A 13,506-nucleotide genomic window follows, 5' to 3' on the forward strand; every position below is an offset into this window, starting at 1 on the left:
GTCTATGGTTAGTTATGAGTGGAACAAGTTTCTTTCGATTTGATATTAGTTAAAGATTTTGATGTCATCGTTAGAAGTGTTAAATTAGATAGAGCAACAAATATAAACCAAGGAGGCGTCTACATGTTTGAGAATATAGTTAAGACAAAGTTGCTTCATTATAATTTTTTTTTTTTTTTGTTAGCGACTGGGCAGTTCATACAAAATTTAAGACAAAGTTGCTTCACTAGCTAACAGAAATGTGAAAAGTGGCCAGTTCATACAAATTTATATAACAACTTAAAATGAGCAATTTAATGAAACTGTTAGTTGCTATAATATTTTTAAGATAAAGTGGCAAGTTCATATATATATATATATATATATATATATATATATGAATATGAAGTTCTAAATTAAAAAAGAGCATATCAATAAAGCTATTAATAGCTATTACTTTTAAAGTAAAATATCTTATAAGATATAACACAAGTAAAATATCTTATAAGCTATTACTTGTGTTATATCTTATAAGATATTTTACTTTAAAAGTAATAGCTATACTTAGCTAATAGAGATGTAAAAATTGGCAAAATCCCTATTAATTACAAATTTTAATTTTAAAAGAGCAAAAATAAAACTTTTTCTTTCCTACAGTTTTTTTAATTAAATTCCTTATACAATAAGGTATGTATCATTTAACCAATAGAAATGTGAAAAGTGGCAAAAGTACAAGAACTTTATAATTTGTTAAAAGAGCATATCAATGAAACTTTAAGATAAATCCTTCATAAGATAAAAAAGCACAGTCACTCGACCAATAGAAATGTGAAAATTGTCAAGTTAATATAAAATTATAAAGGAAATGAATCTGGGATTATAAGAGTTTATGAAACTATATTTAATAAAAATCAACCATATATTTTTGGGAATATTTGGTTATAAAAACGTGGGATAATGATCTAATTGACTCAAGTTCTTTTCTTAAACAAATTAAAACATAAAATATCGAGCGAGAGAAATTGGTGAATTGAAATGTTCAGTTAGATGAAAATTACAAGAGTACCCTTATATTGTTGAAACCAACGATTCATTGCAAGACGTACGTAGGAATTGAGGAAGTTGTAAAAGCGAAAGAAGAGGAGATGACAAAGTGACCAATCTTTTTTCTCTCTCTCTCGGCGACGACGGTGACGTCAAAACGCCGCCGGAGACAAAAAAAAAAACTAAAAGAAACGCCGTTAATGTTAATGACGAGTTGACTCATGGGTTGTTGTCAATCGTCATTCTTGAAACCGTCGTCATTGCATGACAAGAAAATCCCCTCCGACGATATTTCCGGCCGCCGTGGAAAAGGAGCCAAACGCGGTAATCGCCACCGTCATCCTAACGTTAATGAAGGCAGGGGATGGCTTTTTTCCGCCGTGCCGGACTTCTCCGAGTTCTCGGCATCGGTTCTTCGTGACGCTACGAACAATTTCAACAAAAACGCTGTCGTATCGGTTTGTTCTGATCAAGAACCAAACGTTGTTTATCAAGGCTGCATTAAGAGTGACAAAGATAAACGTCTTATCGCCGTTAAAAAATTCTCCAAAACAACATGGCCTGATCCTAAACAATTCGCTGTATGTGTTTGAAATTGCTCAAATCTCAAATTCTTGTATCCAAAAGGTTATACTAATTGCTCTCCTATGCAGGCAGAAGCGCGGGCTATCGGGAATTTGAGGCACGTAAGACTGGTGAATTTGATAGGTTATTGTTGTGATGGAGATGAAAGGTTGCTTGTATCGGAGTACATGCCTAATCAAAGCCTAACCAAACATCTATTTCATTGTATGATCATACCCCAAACGTTACCTTCTTGTCTTTACTTGGTCCACAAGTACCTGAGTTTTTTTTTGCCTTTATTGCCTCGAATTACAGGGGAGAAACAAACCATGGAGTGGGCTATGCGATTGAGAGTTGCACTTTATGTAGCTGAAGCTTTAGAATATTGTAGACAGAGTGGACTCAAATTGTACCATGATCTCAATACTTGTAGGGTTCTCTTTGATGAGGTAATTCCATTGCACATATTTAATGGTTTTTATATAAAAAAAAACTTTGGTGTTGATGTTGTTGTTGTTGTCATGCAGAATGGAAGTCCTCGGCTTTCATGTTTTGGATGGATGAAAAATAGCAAAGATGGCAAAAACTTCAGCACAAATCTTGCTTATACACCGCCCGAATATCTTAGAAGTGGTAACGTCTTTGTTCTACAGTCTTCTTACGAAACTTATATGATCTTATTAGTCAGTTTCTCACTAGTATTTTCATCTTCCCATTTGTTGTGCCAAAAAAATGAAAAAGAAAATATAATAATTTAAGAGATTGCTTGTCCAACAAGCATTTCCGTAACTTGTCTTCTACTTTGTATGCTTGATGAATTATGAACTTCAATGATTTGATCCACTTAGCAAATGGATCACGGGTCTATCTTATTAACTCTTTATTGCGCTTAAAACGTTAATACATGAATGATGTGACAATATAATTGTTCATTGTAAGACTTTTGTACCTTTTTGTGGCACATGATGTATATAAATATTGTAGGTACGTTAATTCCAGAGAGTGTTGTCTTCAGCTTTGGGACGTTTCTTTTGGATCTTCTTAGTGGGAAACACATTCCTCCAAGTCATGTGAGTTACACAAATTTATCTAGTAACCTTGCAAATTGGTTTGGTTTCTATTTCCACAATGACATGTCTTTTATTGCACTCTCTGTACTCAGGCGGTCGATACAATTCAAAAGCAAAACTTAATTGTCTTGATGGATTCACATTTAGAAGGAAACTATCCTGAGGAAGACGCAGCCATGGTGTTTGATTTGGCTTCCAAATGCCTTCACAATAACCCTAATGAACGGCCAGAAATTAGAGATATTATCTCAGTTATCGCTACACTTCAACAAAAACTAGATGTTCCGTCCTATACTATGCTTGGCATTTCAAAACTTGAAAAGCTTGAAATGGAACGCCCGAAATCTTTAATTTACGATGCATGTCACCAAAAGGACCTTGAAGCTCTTCATCAGATTCTTGAAGCAATGGAGTACAAAGAAGATGAAGTTACTTGCGAGCTCTCTTTCCAGCAATGGGCTCAACAGATAAAAGATGTGTGCAACACTAGACAACAAGGCGATTCGGCTTTTCGGAACAAAAATTTCGAATCTGCTATCGAAAAATATACTCAGGCATGGCCCAAAAAACAATCGATACTCGAAAATTTTATCCACTTTTTCCTAATACTTTTTTTTGATTTTTCAGTTCATAGAAACAGGAATCATGATCTCTCCTACTGTTTATGCACGAAGAAGCATGTGCTATCTCTTCTGCGACCAACCAGATGCAGCACTTCGAGACGCGATGCAAGCACAATGTGTTTACTCCGACTGGCCAACTGCATTTTACCTTCAGGCAGTGGCTCTTTCAAAGCTGAATATGGTCGAAGATTCAGCTAACATGCTAAAAGAAGCCTTGATCTTGGAAGATAAGAGAGGCTCATAAAGTAGACTCATTTACTACAAAGCATATTTGGATTAACTAAAAACAATGATCTGTGTTTAGTGAATCGGGGATGTATATGAACACAAATATTCATTAGAAAATGTCTTGACCGATGATTTGAATTGGGGATAAAAAAAAAAATGCCATTAGGGTGTTATTTTACTGATCAGTAATAAAATTAAAATTTGACAATAAATTCAAAAATTCGACGAATTACATTTCTATTGATTTAAATACAATGTTATTATTTTCAATATGTTTCTCTGCCTACGTTACATATTAGTGAATTTAGTTGTTTCTGATTGAGCTTCATAAAATCATGTTATGTACATGTACTAATCTATATATAATAGCAATCTAATAAATACCATTTGCACATCTGAATGGTTGCGTCTTTTTATCGCAACATTTCATTTAAATCGGTTATTTTGGTTGCGTCTTTTTATCGTAATTTTCGTTTTAATCGGTTATTTTTTTACGGTTATGTCGTTTTCAATAAATACCATTTGCAAATCTGAACGGTTGCGTCTTTTTATTGCAACCTTTCATTTAAATATTTATGATTGTTTTTCTTATAGTTATTTTTGTACGGTCATGCTGTTTTATTGAATTTCTTTTTACGTAAACCAGTAAACTACATATAAAATTGGTTTTATTTCATAGTTTACATATGGATATATTTTGTAGTATAACTCCTTAATTATATCATTCATTTAACATTTACGTGATATCATGGAAAAACAATAATATAGAGGTTTAAATAATTTGGACATACGTAATTGAAATGAGCCCCACACATTAAAGCTGTAACGGACACATTCGTCTACGTAATGGACTTATCGAATAGTTGTAAAATCGTGTCTTTTCAACTCTATATATTGTCTTTCTTTTCGAAATTTCAATTTTTTGTCTTGCTACAACGATTATTTGTTCTACGATGAATTCAAAAGAAATTATATGTCAAATGGAATCAAATTCTATACTGTCTAAATTATTTCTAAACATACACTTTTTTAATATTGAAGAAAAACTTCTAATTCTTCATTTAACCAAAGATTTTTGGAATGATTTTGAAAATGAAAAAGTTTTAATCAATTTTAAATATAAAAAGTTAATGAAGATGCCAACAATTTTTTTTCTCAGAATTGAGGGGATTATACAGTGAATTTTTTTATTTAACAATTACATATGATAACAATGATGCTTTCTACCTTAAGGCAATATATATGGGTTGTATACAACAAAATATTGATGTTGCATTAACATTATTACAAAGTCCAAATATGAGAAGACATCCTCAAGCAATATGGCTATCTACTATATTTTTCATATGTGTTGGTCGCTTTAAATGTGGAAGACGTCAAATGAACCGTTTCAAATGATATAATAATCCAGAAAAAATCTCCGCTATTAGGAAAAAAACAATGATTCCAGTTCATCACATGAATATTAAAGGAATAAATTTTTTTACTCAATTAATTCATCAATATAAATATAAATGCATTATAAGTTGATGGTTTGTTTGACAATCGAGCTTCAACTCACTCTAACCAAACACTTAGGTAGAGAAATTCACAATATGCGTATGTCGGTCGAGAAAATAAACAATAATAAGATTGCTATAACATCTAATTAACTACCGTCGCGTCTCTCGGTATAACTTTTTATAAATTAATATTTTTAATTTTTAATTACTAAAATATATTTAAATAAGTTTGTAATCGTTTAATTGAACCGTTGAAATATTTGGTTTATTTGACCAATCATTGCAATTTTTGGTTTTGTTTTACAAACCGTTGTAATCTTTAGTTTATTTGACAAACTTGACGAACCGTTACAACTTTTGATATATCGCAATATTTTATTTATTTATTTTTAAACTAAAAATATACTTTATGTTATGTGTTTTGAGAAAGTTGCAATCTAAGTAAATATATTTTACGGTTGCATCTTTTTATCGTAACCTTTAATAAAATGGTTGCAACCGTTTAGTTGAACCATTACAAAATTTATTTTATTTAACGAAAAATTGCAACTTTAAGTTTATTTTATAAATTTTTATAACATTTAATCATTTACTATCGTTATTATTAATTTTTGTTTGATATTTTTTTAAATGATTTTTGAAATATTTTCTCCCGCGACATCGCGGGGGTCCGGAGTCCTAGTAACTAGTAATAACACATATATCAAAATCATTTTTTTAATCTCGTGGGTTTAATAAGAAGATAGTTTGGTTAGCAAACCAAAGAACTTGTTGCAGATATGTAACGTAGTAGTAGTAACAAACAGTGGCTGAATAATATGAGTAGTATATTAAAACATTGGTGTAGAAAGAAAATTCATTAATAAAAAAAGAGTAGATGATTTAGTAATCAAAGCCATTATTCCATACCAAATAGAGTAAGATTAGTTCAAAACCGCCATTGAAATTGTTGTCTAATCGATGGGCTGAATTGATATTAGGGTAAAAGTTACTTAAAATCTATATTCATTTTTTTTTCTCACAATTTATTTTCATTGGATATTTTACCAAAAATGAATTTTCAGAAAAACGAACCTTCATGACTCTTTTCTAAAGGCACCTCTAAATAGAAAGAACGTAACCTCTAAACTTTAAAGTGAGATTATTGCCTTAATTAACCATAGACTTAAGAGAGAAGTTGTAAGTTTGTGTAAGTGGCGTAGATGGAGAGTTAAGTATGCAACTCAACATTTTAACTTTCTTTCAGCTATAAATAGAGGTGTTTAGAAGAGGTATTACATTCCAACACATAGAAAAATCTTTCACAGTTTTATAATTTTATTATCTTTCTTTTCGTTTGAAATCTTTGTGAAAAATGGCTAATGTTGGAAACACTAGTGGGTCTACTCGTTTTGAAGAGCTGTGTCGTGAAATTACGCAGCTGAAGGATGAAATTAAGAACCTCGTGAGGGAGGACGGGCTACTTAATCATTCAATTGGTCGACCTGATTTTGGTGCCATTGAAAAGTCCAAGAAGAAGCTAACTGATAAGAGAATGAAGTTGGAAGAACTTGAGAAGAGGAAAGAAGTTATGAAGGAAACCCCTCAGTGATAGGTTACTCTTACTTTTCCAGTCAAGCTCCTCGTATAGATAAATAAATAATTGAGATGGTTCTATGTGTCTAAAAGCTTGTGAGGAGTGTTAGACAAGTTAATTAATTTAGTTTTCTTGAACTATTTAAGTCCAGTGAGACTTTCTTGTAAGTAAATAATTGGGAAACTCTTATGAGTTTTAATTATATTTGAATATGCATGGTTGGTTCAAATGTGTGCCTTTCTTTTCTTCTTCTTCTATATGACTCACATCCTCTAAAGAGTCTATTTTATTGGGATCAAAACAGAGAAAGATTAGAAAATCATTCTCATTTTTTTTTACCAAAGTTGTGTTCTTTGAAAATTCCCATAAGAGAATGTCTCAGAAATCAGCTACATAGGAAACCCTTTAAAAAAGATATATTTACTCAAGTTATATATACATTATATATCATCAAAAATCTGTATAAGTTAAGTCTAGAGTTTAAAATCTTGTAATTATGTTTAATCCTACAATATAAATATTACATATTAAAGAGATTAAAATAGTCAGACCGACAATGAAATGGTCTTGACCAAGGCATTGAATTGGGGATAAAAAATAAACTAAAGACTGTTTTTCTTTCATTTCCTTATATGTCCATTGAAAATTACAAATTCTTTACAACAAATAAATGAACTTGTGGAGAAAATTCAAAAATAATTTTTGATCCGAGAAAGAAATACTCTTGGTAACACGTTTTCCTTCGTCATAATCACTACTTACTGTTTTGTTTATCACCCCAAGTTACGTCTCCTAATAATCTGTGATAAAAATATTTTCAGATAGAGAATGTAACAAATTGTTTAGTATGTTAAATGTTAATGCTCACTAATAGAAGTAAAGTCTTGATAGAAGACCCATGGGCTTTATCGAATCATATCTACATGTGGATCTAACTAGGTGCGTCAATTAACTAATGCAGAAAAAAGTAAACATTTATATTTTATTATTTATTAATACAGTATATAAAAACTCAATAGGTAATGGGTGCTTAATTAATACCCTAATAAGTATATATATCATTGTTGTTGGGTGTTAAATTTTAGTGAATAGTAGCAAGATCAAAATCTTGACAACAGATCCAAACCTTAACGCATTATATCAATAATAATTGATCTAAATACCACATTTTGGTTTTGTTTTTAATCTGCTTCTCGGCCTGCTTTACATATAAATGACTTTAGTTATCAAAATTGTTGTAGCTTATTGAGCTCCATCGTCATTGATCAAACACAACCTCAAATGTTTATGCTCAAAGTCAGAGGTCGGGTCTATTCTTTTTTTTTAATTTTTTTTTTGGCAACCAAACATTCTATCTTGTTAACCCAAGATGTAAAAGGCGATTTTGATACATATATATTAGTATAGATTTTTCTCTTAGCAGTCAGCTCACGTTTTTTGTATGTTCATTATATATTAGTACACACTTTGTGTAGTAACAACAATTTTTACTGGAAATATTTTTGATGCCAACACATGCCAGTTTTAATCTGAGTAGAATATTATAGAACATTGAAGTAAAAGCAAATCCACTAGTATTAAATTGACTGATTTAGTAATCATAACCATGATTACATGCCAAAGAGAGTACAATAGTTCAAACCGCCATTGAAATTGTCTTCAATCGATGAATTAAAATGGAGGTAAAGTTCAGTGTTGTTTTTTTTTTTTTTTTTTTTTTTGTTCAGAAGTTCACCTATATATACTAAATACCATGTGATATATCTCTTAAAATTTTGATATATGTATTAGTATACATAACATGTTTTATTTTATTTTAGAAGTTAGACACACTTATGGTATGCATAATAGGCATTAGTATCACATTTTATGTAGTAAACGAACAGTGGCTGAATAATCTACTATACATTTTTGCAACACTTTTTGGGGTCCCTAATCGGGTTAAAATTTGACCCGGAAATCATTTATTTCGACCCGACTTGGAGACAATCGGATCTTACATTCTTTGTGATTATCTACCCGAAATTTATTCACCAAATCATTCCATTTTTGTTTCTTCCTATATTCAAGGCAAAAAACATTTAGTTTCTCATAATTGAAAGATATGGAGAATATATATAGATATAACAAATTGATTTCGTAAGGCAAATTGTTTCCTATTTTAATGCTACATTTATCATTTGTTTCCTACATATGATTCGATATTCATTTCACCTTATCGAAAAGGAAATTGCTTCATAACCAAAAGATTTTATCCTAATTTGTTTAAGCATCACCCTAGCATATTCTCTGTATTTCCCAATTTAAAGATCTCGAATTATACGAAATGCTTGGTCATCAAGATTTTTATATATTCTCTAAACCCTATAACATACTAACTATCCAAACTCTATAAATAGGCGTTCATTTCCACTCTCTAAACAACGGAGTCAAGGTTTGATCATAAACTCACCACAAAAAGCGACTGCCTTCTCCAAACCTTTGTTGTGTGGACGGTTTAGCTCTTTCTTGAACCTGATAGATCCATTGGGACCTCCGGTTTTCTTCTTGGCATCATAGGTTCCTGCATCATGCCATCTATATGCACACAATAATTTGCATTTGGAAAGATTAAGACAAGAAAGGAAAACGGAGAATGATTCTGAGAGCAAAGATCTTACGCAAGACGGAGCATAATGGGAGCACAGTTTCTGGAAGAGATGAGAGCTCAAAGGTCTCTACGAGTCTTCTCTATCTCTTTGAGGTACTCTGCATCAACGTTCACTACCATTGTCAAGATTTGAAGGAGCACGCAAAATAACTCAGATCAATGAATAAGATTGAAGAATGACTCAGAAGGATGAATATATATAAATAGGATTGAAGAAGAGTCTAAAGGAGAAGAATGTTTTGTCATATGAGTTATTGTAAACAAATTAAAATCCAAATTAATCAAATCCAAATTCAATTCGTTTTTGTAAACAAATTAAATTTACAGCCATCAATTACTGGTTCAGAAGCTACTTATTCAATCAAAAATTACAAGCGAAGAGTCAAAATTACTTACACCTTTGTTCCAGCAAGTGCTTTAGACTCTTCTGGTCTGTGCGTATCGTGAAACGTTGCCCTGAAATTAGATTCAAATCCGAGCAACTGGCGAAGCTATGAACATGTATAACCGACTATAATCGGATCATGTAATTCAAACAGAAAAGAATCACGGTTTGGTGGTAAAATCGGTGAGAGGTTGAAGAAAATCGCTTTCGAGAGGTTTTGCAGATTTTTTTTTTCGTCTGCTTTTTTTTTTATTGACGAGGAATGATTTATTTTTAGATCCAAAATTTAGTTTCATCAATTTTTTTTTTCCAAAACGTAAATACTTCTATTGGGCTTATAATGTTCGGCTTCAATATTACTTAGTGGGCTTATTTTTTTTAAGTAGATTAAGATTACAATTTCATAATAAAAAAATTTTACCAAATAAAACTAATAATACTATTACCATAAAACACAAATAATTATTATGAAAAAGAAGTAAATAGAAGACAAAATAATATTAGACTTATCAATATCATAAAGTTAAAGCGATTTTTAAACCTTACTCAACTTCTCTGAAGAATTGTCTATCAATAATACAAACAATAATATCTAGCCAAATTATTTATTAGTAAAATTAATTATTTATTCGAGTAAAATAAATTATTTATTTCATGAAATACCTTATTATATTTTGAATCAAACTGTTATGTGATTGTGTAATCTATTTAAAATAAAAAAAATTAAATTAACTTGAATTATATGTCTTTTAAATAAAAGTATTATTAAAAAGAAAAATAACAAAATGACTTTTTTATTTCACAGGACAAGGTTATATGGTGGGACAGGTTTTGGTCAATATTAATACGTGACGGTATACCACGGGTGAAACCCTAAAATTAACAATCAAAATACAATTATACAATCTTAAACACTAAATAAAACAAATAATATTAACAAAATAAATATAACTTAAAATTTATATTTTTAGTTATAAATAAAATTTACCTGCAATGTACCCAAAATCAAACATAAGTTATACCAATAAAACATAAAACATTAATACAACAATCTCATAAGTTTATAACAAAATATATACATATATTTATATATATATATATATATATATTTACCGCGGTATACCAAAAATCTATATAACAAAAAATATCATAAGTTTATAAAAAAAAAAAAATTGAAGAAAACCATATAAAAGACAAAATAACATTAGACTACATAATCTCGGAAATTTACGACTGACTACAAACCCGTAGACTATCAATCATATTTTTAGAATCAACAACAACAACAACAAAAACAACAACAACAACAAATACTATACACAAAAAAATTCATCAGTTCATAAAAATTAAATATAAAAAAAAAAAAACTTAACCCTCATATCCTAGTATGAGTAGTATATTCTAGAACATTGGTGTAAAAAGAAATTTCATTAATAAAGAAGAGTGGCTGATTTAATATACACATCAATTATTCTATATATTACCAACACTACAAGAAAACACGCGTTTTGCGAGGGAAGGATTCCTTGCTAATCCCTTGCAAAACGACATTCGCAAGGGATTTGCGAGAAACAACAGTTTTTCGCAATTCGTGTCTCGCAAATCGGTTAACGTTGCAATTCCCTCGCAAATTTTGCTAGGAACCTTTTCCCTCGCAAAACACGCGCAATTTGCGAGGAATTTTTACGGTAGCAAATGTCTTGCAACTACAATTCTTTTAAACAATTGATTTTTTAATTTAAATTATGTTATATATATGCATACTATATATATATATATTATTTTTAATTTAATTCTATTAAAATTTTTACTATTATATATAAAACTAAAATATCAAACATGATTTTCTTTTTAGATTATTAGTTGTTAATCAAAATATCAAAATTATTTGTTTATTAATTTTGATTACAATTAATCAATACAAACTTAATTAGTGAAAAAAATTAGAAAATTAAAAAGCTTCAAAGCTTGCCCTCTGCTGCACCCCTCCGCCGTACTCCTCCACCCCGTTCTCCTTCGCAGCCATTCTCCTCCGCTAACGCTCTCCTCTGTCACCGTTCCACCGCCGTTCTCCTCCGCTGCCGCTCTCCTCTGTCACCGTCTCTAGCAATATACCCTTAATCCCTAGATTCCAATTGTTTGTAGTCAATATTTACTAGATCCAAATCAGAAACACAAACAGAACCACAAAACTATCTAATATGAAATGGTGGTGGTGTTGATGGTGAACGGCGACCGAACCTTTGAAATGTGTTATGGTGAACGACGGCCGAACCTTCCAGATGTGGTGTGAGCGACGGCCGAACCTTCAAGATGTGGTGGTCGTGAACGGCGAAAGCTTTTAGATCTTGGGAAGAAGGTGAAAGAATTAAGGAGAAGCCATTGGTAGAGTTAATTGATTTGGGTTTGGAAAATGAGAAAGCTTGAAGAAACAAACGAGACCAAGAAGAAGAAGGAGAAAAAGAAGGAGAAAATTTGGTCCCTTGATCTTTTGCTATCAACGGTGGAAAAGTACAATCCTTGTCTCAATATATTAGCCAATCAGAAACTCTCAATATTTTTTCCTCTTCTTAATCATTATTTTATTGAAATAAACTGTAATTTGGATATATAAAAGGGAAATTGTTAAAAATGCCCATTTTGGTGTGTTCTTTTTCAAAAATGCCCCTTTTAGATGTCTATTTTAAAAAATGCCCTTTTTTAAATCTGAAATTTTTATAAAGTTTTATTAGGTTTATAAGGTACTTATGGATTGTAACTACTACTTGAAGACTCGATCCAAGTATTTATAAGGTTTTATAAGGTGTTTTTAAAAGTTTTACAAGTTATTTTAAAGAATTTTTAAGGTTTTTCAAAGGTTTTACAAGATATTTTAAAGGTTTTTAAAGGTATTTAAAATGCATTTATAAGGTATTTATAAAGTATTTATAAGATTTTAGATACATAGAAATGTAGTTTGTGTATGTTTTAATAATGTTACATATATATTTAGGTAAATCTTATATTTTTAAGAACATTTTTATAAGGTTTTAAAGAAGGGACATTTTTTAAAAGTGGCATTGAAAAAGGGGCATTTTCGCAAAAGCCCCTATATAAAAAGTTACAAAAATGCAAAAATATTCTCTCATGAAAAATGAAAGATTTAATTTGAATTTAATTTTTTTTGAAGTGATGGATTATACCTTTTTAGTAGAAAATAAATTCTTAGATTAGATTTTTGGTGTTTTATGTTAAAAAAATTACTAGATTTAAAACTTTTAAGGGTTAATTAAATTTTTAAAAATATCTTGATGAATTTGCAAAGTCATTAATTTGCTGATATATTTCATCACTTATTATCAACTTTGGTTTTATAGTTTGTGAGTTTAATTTTGATTTTTTTGAAAACTTTCATTTTTCTAAGTATTGGATTTTAGTTTTGAAAAAAAATAAAATAACATATATATAAAATTAATTAAGTTGTTTGTGAAGAGTTATATTTGGTTAATATATAGTTGGTGACAAATATATTGTAGTGTAGGGTTTGGGGTTAAGGTTTGAGGTATAGGGTTTGGAGTTAAGGTTTAAGATTTGGGGTTAGGGTTTGAAAAAATATTGGACCTGAAAAACTATAATGTTTTTATAAGTGTTGGATCTTAGATTTTGGGTATATTATTGTAACTAGATTTTGTTTTTAGAGTTTATGGTTTTAGGAATTGTGTTTAAAATATTTTGGAAGGCAACTTGAAAATTGTTTCTAATTTTTTTAGGACTTTTGCGAGTGAATTGCAAGAGGCCGTAGCAAATCCCTCGTAAATGGTTTAGGGTATAAGGTTTAGTGATGCATTATTGAGAATTGTGCGAAAGATTTGAGAGTAATGAGATAGATTTTTAAATCAAATCATC

The 13,506-nt window shown here is 30.3% G+C and overlaps 2 protein-coding genes and 2 long non-coding RNA genes across 5 annotated transcripts; 2 read left to right on the forward strand and 2 right to left on the reverse strand.

The window, feature by feature from the left end:
• The first annotated feature begins 877 nt into the window (after nt 1-877).
• LOC9327667 (probable serine/threonine-protein kinase At4g35230) lies at nt 878-3,858 on the forward strand. 2 transcript variants are annotated; one of them, XM_021011112.1, is made up of 7 exons: nt 878-1,604; nt 1,677-1,812; nt 1,903-2,036; nt 2,115-2,220; nt 2,587-2,657; nt 2,750-3,211; nt 3,285-3,858. In XM_021011112.1, exons 1-7 carry the CDS (start codon nt 1,245-1,247, stop codon nt 3,522-3,524), a joined length of 1,509 nt encoding a protein of 502 aa, XP_020866771.1. In that variant the 5' UTR covers nt 878-1,244; the 3' UTR covers nt 3,525-3,858. The 2 variants fall into 2 exon arrangements, with proteins under 2 accessions (XP_020866771.1, XP_002891605.1); XM_002891559.2 differs by having other exon boundaries at nt 879-1,604; nt 2,572-2,657.
• Nucleotides 3,859-5,745: 1,887 nt separating this feature from the next.
• On the forward strand, nt 5,746-6,889 carry LOC9327668. Its single transcript, XM_021015019.1, has one exon. It carries the CDS (start codon nt 6,365-6,367, stop codon nt 6,599-6,601), a length of 237 nt encoding a protein of 78 aa, XP_020870678.1. The 5' UTR covers nt 5,746-6,364; the 3' UTR covers nt 6,602-6,889.
• A 1,538-nt stretch (nt 6,890-8,427) lies between these two features.
• LOC110225128 lies at nt 8,428-9,344 on the reverse strand. Its single transcript, XR_002329538.1, has 3 exons — nt 9,247-9,344; nt 9,039-9,163; nt 8,428-8,645 (listed from the first exon to the last, which is right to left on the reverse strand). It is a non-coding gene; the product is annotated as an uncharacterized LOC110225128 (long non-coding RNA).
• A 2,149-nt stretch (nt 9,345-11,493) lies between these two features.
• LOC110225037 lies at nt 11,494-12,186 on the reverse strand. Its single transcript, XR_002329456.1, has 2 exons — nt 11,863-12,186; nt 11,494-11,745 (listed from the first exon to the last, which is right to left on the reverse strand). It is a non-coding gene; the product is annotated as an uncharacterized LOC110225037 (long non-coding RNA).
• Nucleotides 12,187-13,506: the final 1,320 nt, after the last annotated feature.

The sequence above is a fragment of the Arabidopsis lyrata genome (genome assembly GCF_000004255.2).
Source record: "Arabidopsis lyrata subsp. lyrata unplaced genomic scaffold ARALYscaffold_1, whole genome shotgun sequence".
NCBI lineage: Eukaryota > Viridiplantae > Streptophyta > Magnoliopsida > Brassicales > Brassicaceae > Arabidopsis > Arabidopsis lyrata.

Coding starts and splice junctions, on each gene's coding strand:
- LOC9327667 (XM_002891559.2), top strand. CDS start 1,245: ATGGGTTGTTGTCAATCGTCATTCTTGAAACCGTCGTCATTGCATGAC. Junction 1,605..1,676: donor CTGATCCTAAACAATTCGCT/GTATGTGTTTGA, acceptor TCTCCTATGCAG/GCAGAAGCGCGGGCTATCGG. Junction 2,658..2,749: donor AACACATTCCTCCAAGTCAT/GTGAGTTACACA, acceptor CTCTGTACTCAG/GCGGTCGATACAATTCAAAA.
- LOC9327668 (XM_021015019.1), top strand. CDS start 6,365: ATGGCTAATGTTGGAAACACTAGTGGGTCTACTCGTTTTGAAGAGCTG.